At 42.1% G+C, this 14,941-nt stretch overlaps 1 protein-coding gene across 6 annotated transcripts in view; it reads left to right on the top strand.

Annotated features, from left to right (window-relative positions):
• The window catches only part of APP (amyloid beta precursor protein), a 256,039-nt gene that overhangs the window by 228,325 nt on the left and 12,773 nt on the right, over positions 1-14,941 (top strand). For 3 of the 6 annotated variants that reach the window (XM_026518127.4, XM_026518287.4, XM_026517967.4), the window contains 2 exons: positions 1,680-1,901; positions 9,679-9,732. In XM_026518127.4, coding sequence (XP_026373912.1) covers positions 1,680-1,901; positions 9,679-9,732 — 276 coding nt within the window. The remainder of the gene's footprint in view (positions 1-1,679; positions 1,902-9,678; positions 9,733-14,941) is intronic. The other 3 variants (XM_026518051.4, XM_026518205.4, XM_026518353.4) reach the window with 1 other exon arrangement.

Here is a 14,941-nt window from a genome sequence, read left to right as displayed (position 1 = left end):
GTAGCTATGAATTATAACTCAAATTAGACTTCAGAAGGACTGATTGTCTTGGGATTTCATCATTTAAAATGATATCTCGCAATAAAACTGACTCCATAGAAAGATATTAATCTCCTGCTTTTAATGCTATTCTATCAAATTGTTTTAATTGACCTGCTGGAACAGAATTTTAATTTTTCAGGTAAAAATTTTTTTTCAATTTAAAAGAGAATGTGAAGGATGATAGGAAAATGTTACAAATCATATTTAAATGCTAATTTTATTTTCATTTTCTGCGGCAGTAATACTAACTAACCAGTGATTGGTTTGAAATATATAATACAGTAAACGCTTGACAGAGGTGTGATTGGGAGATGAGATATTCTGGTTAATATCATTTTTAATAGCAGACATGCTATTTATTCATGGGTGTCTAATTTTAAAAAATATATTCCACAGAAAAACCTGGTGAACTGTGGCAGCATAAGATGTGATCGCAAATCTTGTGATAACCCGGTATTTAAAGCAATGATTCCAATCAGTACAAGGTTATATTCCCAGCTCTCTTTTCCAGTAAGAAATGCATTACAATAATGAAATGTATGTTGTAGGAATTTTCACTAGTCTGCAAGAACTTAGAGATAAGTCAGTTATGTTCCATAAAGTTGGTTTTGTTTAGTCCGTTTTTTTAAAAAGGGGATAACTGAGGGGCACCTGGGTGGCTCAGTTGGCTAAGCATCTGCCTTCAGCTCAGGTCATGATTCCGGGGTCCTGGGATGGGGCCCCACACTGGGCTTCCTGCTTGGTGGGGAGCCTACTTCTCCCTCTCCTGCTCCCACTGCTTGTGATATCTCTCCCTCTCTCTCTCTCTCTCTCTCTCTCTCTCTTTCTGTCAAATAAATAATCTAAAAAAGGCGGGGTGGGGGGTAACTGATAGCATTTTTTGAAAAGAGAAACAGTAGCCGGGAGAGGTAGGAAATTTGGCTTGAGAGGGCATGACAGATGCTGGGAGGCAGGGAAGATTTGCCCACAGCAGAGCAGGCTGGAGCAGAGGTTACCGCTGGAAGGGCAAGGGGACTGCCTCTCTGTTGCCTCAGAACATAGATCATGCAGCACTAGGGGGCCTTTGGGAGAGGCAGATTTGTCCATGGCCCAACAATGAGAACTCAAGAACTGAGCAGGCTGCCACCCACTTACATTTCTCTTGTCCTAACACGTGTTCAAGGAAGGACGAGAGATTCACTAGATTACATCCTCCAGCTTGAATGGTCACTGTCCGTTGCACGCTGCCACCACGTCCCGGCAAACACCTCAGCAGAGCACACTGTCAATTCCTCTGTGATCACAGCATACCAGAGCCATGTCAGAGGAATAAAGGGAGATTTCGCGCTCGAGGTCTTTTCATCGTAGGGAGGAGTGGTACAGCCGTTCGGAGCCTCAGCCTAGGTGGGAGCCATTCGCCCTGGGCTCAGATCCTGCCTTGGACACTTGCTATGATTTTACGTAAGTGGCTCCACTGCCATGGGCCTCAGTGTTCACATCTGCCAGATGAGCCGACAGTGGTACCCAGCTCATGGCTCTCCATGAGATCGTGTGTGCAGAACAGTTCAAGTCGTGTCTGGTAGACAGGAAATGGCAGCCACTGCTCCAGTCGTACGTGCTGCTGTGACCCACCCTACATGTGGCTTTGTTCTGTTTAGATGAGCTGCTTCAGAAAGAGCAAAACTACTCGGATGATGTCTTGGCCAACATGATCAGTGAACCAAGAATCAGCTATGGAAACGATGCCCTCATGCCGTCTTTGACAGAAACGAAAACCACCGTGGAGCTTCTTCCTGTGAATGGGGAGTTCAGCCTAGACGATCTGCAGCCCTGGCATCCTTTCGGGGTCGACTCGGTGCCGGCCAATACAGAAAATGAAGGTAAGAGTTCCCGGAGAGAACAAGTACATTCCAGTGTGTACACACACACACACACACACACCCTTCTGATATTCTTGAGTGGTGACTTTTTATATGCCTTTGAAAAAAAAAATACTGTCTCACCAAGAGGTATTTTGTTGCTTCTGGAAAAAAAGAACAATATTCAGTGTGTGTTTATGAGGCGGTGGCCAGTCTGGCCCCGCTTCAAAGCAAACAGACAGGGGATGAAATTATGTAAATTTTCTCCCCATAGGGAGAAGTTTTCGTGAGGCCTACAGAAATGGAGATTTGAAAAGCACCAAAATAGTGTTCGCTGGTTGCTTATTCTAATGCATTAAATTCCAGATTGCATCGAATGTTAAAGGCAAAGATAAAGAACCGCCTACAAATAAAATGTAATTTTGCTGAAGATTTAAACAATTTTGTGTTTAGAAAGTTGAATTTAAGGCAGCTGCCAGAATTAAGAAGCATATCAATCTGCATGTTTTTTTCTTGTGATAGCTCAGAGTAGATTTTCTCTGTCAACAAATTTGCTCACTGGATGATGTACTTTCTTTCACAGAGATTTCTTAGCAGAAACTTCTAAATAATATCTCTTAATGAGAGAACATCTTTTAGTTCTCTTTATTCCATAAACATTTTTACATGTTCAGAAGTATAAAATTTCAGAAGCTACAGGAACACCTCGATTTCTGAACACTAATAGCATTTTTTGTAAGAACACCAGATTCTTACCTGGTTTTACCTGTGAGTGTCTTTGTTAAAGTAGCAAGTTTGGATAGTGGTAATAATTGTAACATGACTATTTATAGTAAGGATACCTCAAAATGCAATCAGTATATACCTCAGACTAAATTTAAACTCAGTATCAGACCTGAAGTGTACTACAGAAGTTTGTTTTTTTTTTTAAAAACCATTACAGAAAATCTTTCTATGGACAGTTTCCCTGTGAGTAATCACCCCAAATTTGTTTCATTAATTTGAAAAAGGGCACCTTATGGTAGTAATACCAGCTACGAACAGCAGTGTCATTTATAACATAAAAGTAATTAAGACTTTACCATTTATAAAAATAATTCTGACATAGAGGAAAAAATTTAAAGACTTCTAAAAATTGAAGAACTTCAGTTACGAAGGGTAACTTCCTTATTAAATTTATTAATAATTGAGTGCCTACTGTACCATTTTTTTAGTAGGTAGATACATTTTGGTCTTTTAAAATTCTCATCATTCAGTCACTAATGAGACTTCTTTGTGGAAAATGTCCAGTCTCATTTGTAAATTGAATGCACACTAGATTTCCTTTTTTCCTTTAGCACGTTGAGCTGTTTAATTCAGGAAAAAATAGGTCCCACATCTAAAGTCTGAAGAACTTCCTTTGGTAGAAAATTACAACCCTTAATGCCCTTTATACCAAATAATGTTAAATGTGTGTCATTTATGTCCAACTCTTACCTTTTTATGAACAAAAATTTAAATATTTAGATTAGATTGTTCTTTGTTAAAAAATTACCCCAGCCTTTGAGAATTTATTCATCTGCAGTGATTCTAAAATTATAATTTACAAAGAACTTCCTGTCACTTTCTCGTAATCGAAGACCTTTTCACATCTTTCAAATACGTAGTTTCTATAAATAAAATGTTCCCATTTAGTATTTTCCATTATTTGTTGATTTTGGAAAAGTAGGATAAAACCTATTTCGGAGCCTACCTGAATTTTTATGATCACACACACACACAAATAATAGAAACTAGAAATTGTAATTTATTTATGGTGAAGTTTATGGAAAGATTCAGAAAGCCAAAGTAAGCTACATTAGCAGAGTAAAAATTCGTTTACAGAAATTACTGTGTATGTTTGATGTAATACTTGGTATTTCTCTTAAATGTCGTGACTCCTTCACAAGTGTGTATTATACAGAGTTTTTGGAAGAACAACAACGAAGACCATCAGCCCTGTTTATGTTAGCTCTTCAAATTTAATGAATAGTGAAATGCAATGATCTTGGTGCCACATCGTACCATAAAGAATGGCAGAATATTCTAGAAGGTGCTGCATTTCCTGAATTTCAGCTTTTCTCTTTACTTTCTCACTCTATCAGATATTGAGAGCTTAACCGCTTAATATGAATACTGCATTTCCTTGGTATCTGTAATGAGGTAAATTTAACTTCGCATTTATCATATTAGTAGTATAAATAATACTGAGAGTTAAATAAATTGTCCTTTATGTGCTCCAAGCATTTCATCTTGACTTCATATGTTTATATGAATATATGTGGTCATATGCATGTAAGTGGTCTCCATTAAAAAGTAGATGCATTCTGGTAAACATTCTGTTTATATTAAAATTTTTAAGTAGTAGCCAAACTGACCCACTCTGTTTAGGGAAAAGAAATGCAAGGGTATTTGTTGTTCTTTTTAAGGAGAAACAGAGGGAGGAACTATTTTAGGAAAGTACCTTCCTAAAATCCAAACCTTGATTGATGCCACTGTCAACATATCCTCTGTTTTCCTGGTCTTCTACCCCTTGGCAAGCCTCCCAAATCAAGCAAGAAAGAAGTCTTGGTTCAAGTTAGGAGGCAAGCTGTGACTGTCCCCACAACACTTGCCAGATAACCCAAAGAAAGAAGGTTGGGTTAACTACTGGGTTTCTCCAAAGTGGTCAGTCTTTGGCAGGCTAAGAGCTATAGGTTTTGGAGATAGCCCAGAACAGCAGTGGACTTAAACACCTCCACTCAGGAGTAGACTCTGAGAGCGGCCTGTCGCCATCGGTCCTAGGAGACCGTCTATGCTCGTGCACACAGACAGACACCCCGGGCCCTTGGGTGTTGCCAACGTGCCCATTTGGGCACAATCCTTGATTGATGCCTCTGGATCCTTGACCAGGACACAGCTGCTCACATTGCCCGAGCTTCATCAGAACTGCCGATACTCTTGATAAATAAAGACCTGTCACTGATAAATAGAAAATCTTACATGAAAGTATTACGAGGCAAGAATATGGAGGATCTCAGAGTTTGAGTTCTGGTTCTCGCTGTTATCAGACCCAGCACTCCTTTTACAACATTTTGAAAAGCCTCCTTAACCGTGAATCATAAAATAAAATGGACTGACGGTGTTTCAGAGGAAAAAATCAATATAATGGATGTAATTTATAATAAGCGTTTCAACGCATAAGTATTCAGGCTTGACTGCTAATGGGAACAGTGGCATGATCAGCTGTTTGTTCCATATGGATGTGACAGATAACAAAAGCAGCCTGACACAAGGGCTGATTCCATGATTCAGGTTCTGTGGGCAACAGCGAACAAGTTCCTAGCATAGTGAAGAACTCTTGGGAAAGCTCTAACAAAAACCACCTTCCCTCGTTTTACCTGGTGATGAGCTCTTAGCGTATCCAGGTTACAGTAAGAGCTATGCAATAAATACTTCGTGTTTATATATTCAACTGAGTTACGCTCTAGACTCACATAGTTACAGAGAAATGAATGTCCAGCAGGAACTTAGGAAATCGTAGAGGATGCAGGGCTTTTCTTATTCATATGGGATTGCCCTCTGCAAGGCATCCGGCATCCTTGGTCCCCACCCCCTAGATGCCAGTAGTGTCCTCCCTTGCCCTGTAGTCATGGTGACAGCCAAGAGCACCTCCACATCCCCACCATCCTACAGAATAGTAGCTACCCCACACTCCTGAATGGTGTGGGTCCTCAGAGTTTGAATTCCAGCACTGCTGGGTGTGGTGGGCAAGTTAGAGAGCCTCTGTGGCTATTTCCTGGTCTGTAAAACAAAGGTGATAATAATTCCTAATTCAGAGATAAGGTATAAGCATTAAGTGAGATGGCAGGCAAAGTAGCTACAACACAGTAAATGTTGCTGTGTAGTACACAGTAACACAGTAGCTATAGTGTAGATTTTTCTTTCTTTCCTTTCCTTTATTTTCCTTCCTTCCTTCCTTCCTTCTTTCTTTCGTTTGCTCATTTGGTCTTTCTATAGAATCAGGGTCTTATTAGAGAGGTTTTACCAGCTGCTCCCAGGGAGAATCACCCTATGGTCCAAATGGTATATCCTTAAAAATTAATGACTATAACAAGCCATATAATGACACAGTCCTAAAAAGCTCCCCCTTTCTGCCCTCCCCATCTCCTCCCCTTATTCCCTCTCCCCAGGGCTTTGTTCCTTGTGAATGTCTCAGACACGTGCTGCTCACACACAGAGCCGTTGAAAACACCTGAAATTCTCAGAGCATTTCCTTTCATTGTTCATGCAGTCCTTATCATCATCGCTTCAGACCTTACCAACAATTCATTGCTTTTTCTTAAGAACAGTCAGTCGAGTCCAGAGAGAGGGTCAGACACCCAGACCTTCTTTTAATTTATATTGAAAGACTAAGCATATCCCAGTTTTCCAATATTTTAGGCTCTTTGACCAGCTGCAGTTTGCCTTGAGGGATTTTTCTGTGGTTTCTTCAGATCCACAAAACTTAACTGGCTAACATGAAGTGAAGCTGTTATTTATCAAACTGTCATTCTCATGGATCATGAAGTCATCTGGCTAAAGGCATCTGTCTTCTGCTTTGTCATGATTGCCTGAGCAGGCCAGCCACCGAGTGGCCCGCAGTCAGCTTCCTTGTGTAGAAAACATACATGAAACACTATCATATTCTCAAAGAGGCACAGCAGATCTTACAAGACTGTTATGTATGTAATTGCCAAGTGAAACTGCCCTCTGGTATATTTCTGATTAGCCTAATAAAGAAGCAATGACCAAATCACTTTAAATGCTGAAATTGAGGGGCACCTGGGTAGCTCAGTCGGCTAAGTGTCCGACTCTTGATTTCAGTTCAGGTTGTGATCTCGGGGTTGTGAGATCGAGCCCCACGTCAGGCTCCACGCTCAGTGGGGAGTCTGCTTGAGATTCTCTCTCCCATTCCCTCTGCCCCTTCCCCTGCTCGCACGCACTCTCTAAAATAAATTTTTAAAATCTTTTTTAAAAATACATACATATATAGGTGCTGAAATTGAAAATAAATAATGTCATTTTCAGGCCTGTTTTCTGTCTGTATAAAACCGTTTTCCTGCTGATTCCTCCAGTCCCTTTGGCCTGGGGGCAGGCTGTGCTAGGCAGCATTCAGCTTAGAACTGGTCTGTTACAAGGAGCACCAGACCAAACTCAGAAGCCCCAGAATTGGAATCATTTTGTTTCTCTCCTCTCTTAGGGAAAGGTTTCAAAACGACTGAAGGTGTGGGAATAACACATTTCTGCATAAGTTTTATCCTAACTTATAAGATGACCTCTTTCTTATTTTTAATTTACTAAACAGCTACTATAAAATGTTTTGAATACTATATTGAAGTTACTTTCTGGTTCAACGAATAATAGTTCATTTGGAAAATCAGAAAGTATTTGTGTTGGACTGGGAAATAATGCACCACTTTGTCTTGTCGATGTGTGTGCATTTTTGGCCCCGAAGTCATAATTGTCTTTTTAAAAGATTGATTGATATCTGCTCACTGAACACAGGAGTTACTTATTTTTTGAATATTAATTCATACTGAATCAGCCTCAAACTGTTAAAGCAGGCTGGGTTTAAGTCAAAAAAACTATTAATTGTTTCACCTTCCTAAAAAACAGGCAAGGTTTTATTACTGTTTTCAGATAACACATGCACATGGGGAAGAAAAGGCAGAGAAGTTTCTAGAAACAATCTCCTCACCCAGGAATAACTAATGATAGCTTTTTGTGGTAATATCTTTCAGACTTTTTTTTTCCTGTCCATCTATTTGATGGCTTTTTCTATATTTCTTTAAGAATTGTGGAACAGTGCTTTATCATTTGAAAGGTTCTTGTGCGTATGTGTGCACATTTGAGCCCTGAAAAAACCCTGTTTGCTTATGACAAAACTAGCATTGGAAAAAATGTGGCTTGCCCAAGATCACAGAGTAAATCAGTGGTGGCATTACAGCGGACTCTGGGACCAACTAGCAGCTCTCTTCAGCCTGTATTTAAACCACAGATTAACTGCTGTTTCCCTCGTGAGTCAAATACAGTTCCTGACGATTTAGCTATTGACGATTAGGCTCCCCACTTCGAGTTCCTTGTTCGCTCCGTGAGTGTCCTTCGGCACGCTCTTCTCTTCAACTGAAGCACCCTTGGACCTCTCGTGGGGAAAGTCTCAAAAAACACAATAATCCCTCCGTTCACTCTGTTTTACGAGGAGTAATAACGTCCCTCACTACATACTGTTGCAGATGGGAAGAAAGGTGAAACACGAGAATCTGTGTCATTCGAATGTATTTGTGAGCTGCGGGAGGAAGGGCGTCTTGACCTGTCGTAGCTGTGAAGTACTAGAAATTAGTCATCCTCTCAGCAGGAGTCGTTAGGGAAGGTTTGCGGTTTCCTAGTACTGGAGCATTTCAGAAGCAGGCTTCAAGATCGTCTTGTTTCTCACTACAAGTAGATGAGGCTGTTTTATGTTTGACATGTGAAGAAGCAGCCTCAGACATGGTCATTCGCCCAAAGTTGCTTACGTTGTGATGTTGGGCTTAGAGGCCTCCACGCTCCTCTCCACCATGCCGCCACTCTGCACGATAAAGGCCCAAACCACGCTACTCTTTGGATCCATCCAAATGTCTTCGTATTCTCAGAAACCTGGTTTTTTGTTTGGGTGTTTTGTTTTGTTTTGTTTTTTTTCATGATTTGAAGTCTTGACTTCCTGCCGCTCTCTTCCTCCCTATTCTGCCAACATGTGACATTCAGGATGGATTGGGGTTGGTAACCCCACCTTGGAAGGCCAGGCTGTGTGCGTCAGTAAGCTGGGTGGTCTTCCTGAAACCGCTCGTCCAGAAGCCGTCCCATCGAGCACACCTTATCTTCCACAGACATTTTTGCTCGCCTTTCCTTACCTTCTTACCTTGTATTTCCCAGGCCTTACCCCAAGGGGCTTTTCCCCTCCCGCGGCTTCATTTGCCCCTTATCCGTTTATTAATCCTTAAAGCTTTGTTTCTCTCCCTTGCCCGTTTCTTCAAAGACCAGTCTAAGTTCTACTGAATGTTTTCTGAGACTCAGAAGCACTTTGGAAATGCCGGCTAACGGTAAGCGATAGCGGGCACCACATGCCGCCTGCACGGTTTCCTTCGGGGCCGGCCCAGAATTCTCACAAAGGAAAAATTGTGGAAGCTGAGAAATATGAAAGGAATAGAGAGACTGGCTCTCCGGTTTACTTCTTTTACCCTCAAAATGGGAGCAAATTTTATTTGGTGCACTAAATGGCAGATTATGTGGTGAAACTTTCCTCTCCCGATAAATTCATACTTGCATTTCCCCTGGGGATTTAATGGAGTCCTTTTGCAGTGAATTAACTGTAAAATAAAATATGATCGGGCAGTTGTAAAAGGAAGTATCTTCAAGATTTTCCGCCAGGCTGGGTATGATGTATTTTATTTCTAATCAAAAGCCAAGAAACCGTCCCTAAACTCAAAGAGAGGTAAATCCACCCTCCCCAGCCCCTCTTCTTTGATGTTGCTGCATATCCTGGTGAGTGCTTTTACTAGAAAACCTAAGGAGTAGGGTTGGCCCATCAATAGCAACAAGCCCTTTGAAGTGGTCCCCCTCCCACTCCGATACTCAGGATTAACTCACTGTGGTTCTTTTCCAGCTGCTCCTTGTTTATAACTTATGTATTTCACGTGCTTTTCCCTGCTCTGTGTTCAGGAGCCACAACTCACATCTTGATTTGTCTTGTCTGCTTTCCGTGTATCTTGCTTCCTGTGCCCAGTTGAGCCTGTTGACGCCCGCCCTGCTGCCGACCGAGGACTGACCACCCGACCAGGTACAACCCGGCTCCCTTCTCCCTCTCGGCGTCTTGCGCTTGAGCTCCAGCACCCGCCGGCCCCGCTCTTCGCTCTGAGCCTCTCTCAACCGCAAATTTCGAGAGAGAGGATGTGGAATGACCATGGAAAGCAGACTTCTCAAAAATTCCCCTTGCTTTTCCGCACACTTTATTTTCCAATTTCCTATCGAAGTAATCTGTTTTTCCTTCTGAGCTTTCCTTTCCAAACAATGAAAGAGCCCTTCCAATTTATGGGGTTTTTTTTTTTCTTTTTTAAGTGGAGAAGAGTATATAGACCTCTCTGTCCTCAAAAATGGAAAACCACGCAGGTGCACACTGTATCTGGTGACAGCATGGTTCCTGCTTTGAATAACTCATCCTTCCTTTCTTGTTTGGTATGCAGACGGGTCCTCTTCTGACTGAACTGGGCTCAAACTTCAGTCAGTTTCTCACATAGATGTGACTTCCTAAAAATGTCAGAATGGGACTACCTCGAGAGCCCAGAAATACTTACAGTTTCTCTTTTGTGGGCTGTATGGACTTATTCTCCATGAGGAACTAATATGACAGAAAGGATTTATGTGCATAGTTCTGTATACAAGTCTTTTATTTTTTGTACCCCTTAAAATTCCCATTAACATTGAAATAGACACTTTTTTTTAACAGTTTCCCCAGCATTAAGAAGACATACACTTTCACCCTTCGTTCTGTATTTAGCCTATCTCTCAAACTGTTTTAAAAATCAATGTCACACCACAACAGAAGCACACACGAGCCTGGCTTTTGACTCTGTGCACAACTCTGCCCAACGAATAGTACCCATTGTTTTCCATGAATCAAAGACGGTAGTTACTAAGTTGACATGGCTGTGTATTCTAGAGAGATTTAACTCCACATGCATACCTTCCCGTGTTTATTTTCTTCCTTATCCTCATAATGACCCCATGCAATAGTCAAGGACCAAGAGTTCACCTTGTTGGGAGAGGTCAACACATGGAGGTCCCTGGTTCGGGTACAGTCGGTGGCAGGCCAAGAACAGATCTGGCCCCTCGCACTGCCAGTGCCAGCTTGGGTCACTTCTGTCCCCAGCCACAGTCATGGATGAGAACTCCACATCTGCCTCGTGACCTCTTCCTGCCTCTGTGTGGTTGTTCACAGGGCGGCAGGGACAGTGGAGTGACCCATCTTGACAGCTGCTCTCATTGATTTTATGACTCTCTGCCTTTAGGGCTTTTCAGAGGAACTTAAATGAGAGTAAGTCAGACACACTTTGGGCTCTCCTAATGTCTTCCTTATTGCCATTGTCATGCAAGTGAATTTCAAGGAGCTGGCGGTTGACATCTACGTCCTGCTCAGCTCGTGGTGGGGCTCAAGGCTGAGGGTCACTTCCACTCTAACCAGCTGAGACCAGCTCAGGATGGCCGTTTGCCTTGGGCCTTTTTTTATGGCTATTTTATTTTTAAGGAAGAGATGGTTTTCGTGTACAAGAATAAAAAGTGAATTAGAAGCAACTCTTTCAACCAATTTTGTAAAGTTCCTCCATTGGGCTCTCTAGGCCAATGTGTTCTAACAGAAATATGGGGGTTGGGAGGGTTGACACCACCAAAGTCACCAAAGTTGATCCCCCCCCTTTTAAAAATCGAACACAAAAATAACTTTTCCATACATTTCTCCAAAACAATCCATTTTAAGGGAAGAGCTAGAAAGTAGTTAGAGGTGTTTTGTCATGGGAAGAAAGCATCTGAAGTCTATTATAACAACAACAACGTTTCAGTAACAGCAGTATTTCATTTTGGTGTTTCACAAAGATCGATGCATTTAAATGCTGTGGTGGGTGGGGAGAAATGAAAGGATAAGGCCCCTGTTCTCAGGAGCTTGAAATGTGATAGAAGGAACACACTTGCCGCATTTAAAAGAGGGGATGGAATTAGGTGGGGGAATCCAGACCCACATAAGCTATAAGCCAGGGTGTCTGTGGTGTAAGCAGATGGGACACTCACCGAGGGCGTGTTAACCCAGGCACACGCTGGAGGTCAGCTTCAGGAAAGCTTTCAAAAGATTTGAGTCTCATCCATTGGTAAAGGAGAGGGGAAGGATTCAAAGATGAGAGAGTGGCCTAGACTCAGCCTTCTTTCTTATACTTTGTAAGACTAGGGCTCCCCCAATAAAAGAAGGGCCACAGGTAAGAAAGAATGATCAGATCCAAAGTAAGGAATATTCTAGTTTACAAATAGCTCTATCTGCTGGGTAGGAAGTAAGACCTAGCTCGCTCTCTCCACGCTTACAGTCTGTCTCCCGAGCATTTGGAGCAATTCCCTGCTATGTTCGTAGCGCTAGTTTGGGTTCTCCAGCATCCCACTTTAGGAGACGGCATGCTTGAGTTCAGTGTGCCAGATTATATCTTTAGGCTTTCCAAACTTAGGGAACCTTCCCAGGGTTGTCATAGCGTGTCGTTCACTTGATGGCATCGTTGTTGAATGATTGCTGTTGTCACTCTGACACAAATAAAGAAAGGTTTTGTGTATAATCCTGATGGAGGAAGATGACTTCTCTTTGTCTTTCATATCTGAAAAGCCAGAGCACTGTCACTTTTAGAATGTAGGGTCAGGTCAGGAAAGCATGTTATCAGTGGTGATTTCTGAGCATAGCGGCCATTACAGCTACTCCCCTGGCTTACTTCCAGGGAAAAATGGGCTCTGCATGTCAAGTTACACCATTTGACCAGAATAAAGAAGGAAAAGACATTAGCAAACTCTTCACAAGGGGAGGAAAGCTATCCTTTCCACTATAATTTATTACCACCCTTCTCTAGTCCTCATAAAGGAGCCCAAGTCCTTGACTCCAAACCATGTGAAGGGTTTCATGAGGGGCATGCCTCCTTCCCCCCTCAAATAAACAACAATTCTGCTCACTTACCGTGACCTGGAGACCTGGAGTCACACCAGGGTTTAGAATGAGAAAACACGTCTGATGAGCCTATAAGCAAAGGTCCCTGCAGCATATTTAAATCTACACATCACATTTCATCACATGCAATGTGAGCTTATTTACCAATGACGTTTCCCTATGTGCAAGCTTATTTTTCTTCCCTTTTTTAGTGAGATTTGCTCAATGTATGGAAAGTCTTTTCAATAAGTGATTGTACATGCTATACAAAAATGAACTAGAAAGATCTCTTTCTGCTGGGAGTCTCACAGACCATTGAGCTGTATAATTAATTATCTGTTGTTCCAGCTTATTATGTGAATTTGAAATTTGGTTTGAGTACCAAAGTATTTTCACTCTCCTTTCAGAAATAATGTGGGCTTTTACATTTTTGAGTGGAGAGCTCCTATTTTTTTGAAGTCATTGTTGGTCCCACAATCTAAAAGAAAAGACTGTCAAAGAGACTTTTCTTAAGGTCTCAGAAATATAATTTTAACTGTTGCATTGCTAGATCCCGATGACAGCAAAAGGGCGAGCTGTAAAGAAATCACTGTGGTTATACCCCCATCTCAGATTTAAAAGGGCCTGTAGGAAGCTAAAAATACATAGCCAAGGAGAAATAGCAGAGCATCAGAATCAGAGCCCAATAAACATAGTGTCAGGAAGATTAGAGGTCAGAATGAGTTGAAAATGATGAGAAAATGAAAATAATTTCAAAGCAAGAAAATAAAAAAAAAAAATAGCCCCACAGCTCTTGGGACATGGTCAGGGGTTGAAGGACGGTCAGTGAGGGATGGTAAAAGATGAGAGAGAATGGAAAACCGTCCCACTTCATGTCTATATTAGAGAGAGTGATCTTCTGAAAGAAGGAAATTAAAGCCCAAGGTAAATCAGGATGAAAAAAGAAAGCACTAACTCCTTGTACTAGTTTTCTATTGCTAACGCAACAAATAATTCCATAACTTAGCGACTTAAAACAACAAGCATTTAGTTTCTTATAATTATGAGGATTTCAGGCACGATTAGCTGGGTGCTCCCAGCTCCAGGCCTCTCAGGAGGTTGCAATCAAGACACCCTCTAGAGCTGCGACTGTTGGAAGTTCTGTTCCCAAGATGGCTGACTCACATGGCCGTTGGCACGACACCACCATACCTCATCGTGGGAACCTTTTGTAGAGCGGCTTGGGTGTCCTCGTGACATGGCGGCTGGCTTTCCCACACCAATTGATCCGAGAAGGAGAACAGGGAAGCCGCAGTGCCTTTTTTGCCCTAGCCTCAGAACTCATCCACAATCACTTTCTCTATTGTCTGTTCGTTAGAAGCAAGGCACTCCATCCAGTCCACACTCAGGGGAAGGGAATTCAGTCCCACCTCTGGAAAGGAGGAGTATTAACAGTTTTGTGGCTGTATTTTAAGTCTATGACACCTCTCTACCACATCCAAGTCCTTGTGACCCAGACAGATTGTAGGCTAGGAGAACTTGAGGATGAAATGGTAGAACTGCTCTCCATGATCTTTTTGGACCCCTGGAGGGCAGGAGAGCTGGGAGGATAGGGAGAAGAGACTAGTTCTGCCAGACGGACAGGAGGGAAGATAGGGTGACAGTCTACAGGCCAGGTGTAGATTGACATTGATCTCGGCTCTGTTTCCGGATGAGTTATTAAGTGGAAGCTTTGTGAACGATTGGACAGGGAGTCAGGGATCTGTCACAACCAGCATGGGTGCCCGCGGTCTTGTCAAATGATCCTCCTTTTCTTTTTGTATGAGCTGTGCTGTTAGACTGGCACATGGTTTGTGGTGGACATTGTGCTTTTCAATTTCAGCAAGGTGTGTGACAGGTTTTACAGCACCTTGTGGACAAGACTGTAAGAGTGACAAGACAAAAAGCAAGAAATGAGGTCCCATGGGAGCTGAAAGACCTGATAACGTGTAGCCCGACCAAGAACCATCAGGAACACGATGTCTCTCCTCGAGAGTCTGGTCTGTTCAAGGCTGTAAGGCAGAAGGGAGGTTTTGGCTTGCTCTGCATTGAACAGGCTCCAAGCGTAGATGCCTTAGGGGAACTGATTTGGGCTTGATGTAAGGAAGACCGTCATTCTTGTAGGCAGAGCTGGCCGAAATGGAGGCAAACGGATAGATTTTTCTCCATTCACTCGGGAGCTGAGGGTTTGGCCCTGGGTGAGAATACCATAGAAGACAAGATTTTAAAAACTCTTTTAAAAGATTTTAAAAGAGGACATGATTTTCTCATCCTAAAATTATAACTTTTGAGATTTAAATGCTAC

Source organism: Ursus arctos, unplaced genomic scaffold (assembly GCF_023065955.2).
Source record: "Ursus arctos isolate Adak ecotype North America unplaced genomic scaffold, UrsArc2.0 scaffold_4, whole genome shotgun sequence".
Lineage (NCBI taxonomy): Eukaryota > Metazoa > Chordata > Mammalia > Carnivora > Ursidae > Ursus > Ursus arctos.
Note: the sequence above shows the minus strand (reverse complement) of the source record. Positions and strands in the feature narration are given on the sequence as shown.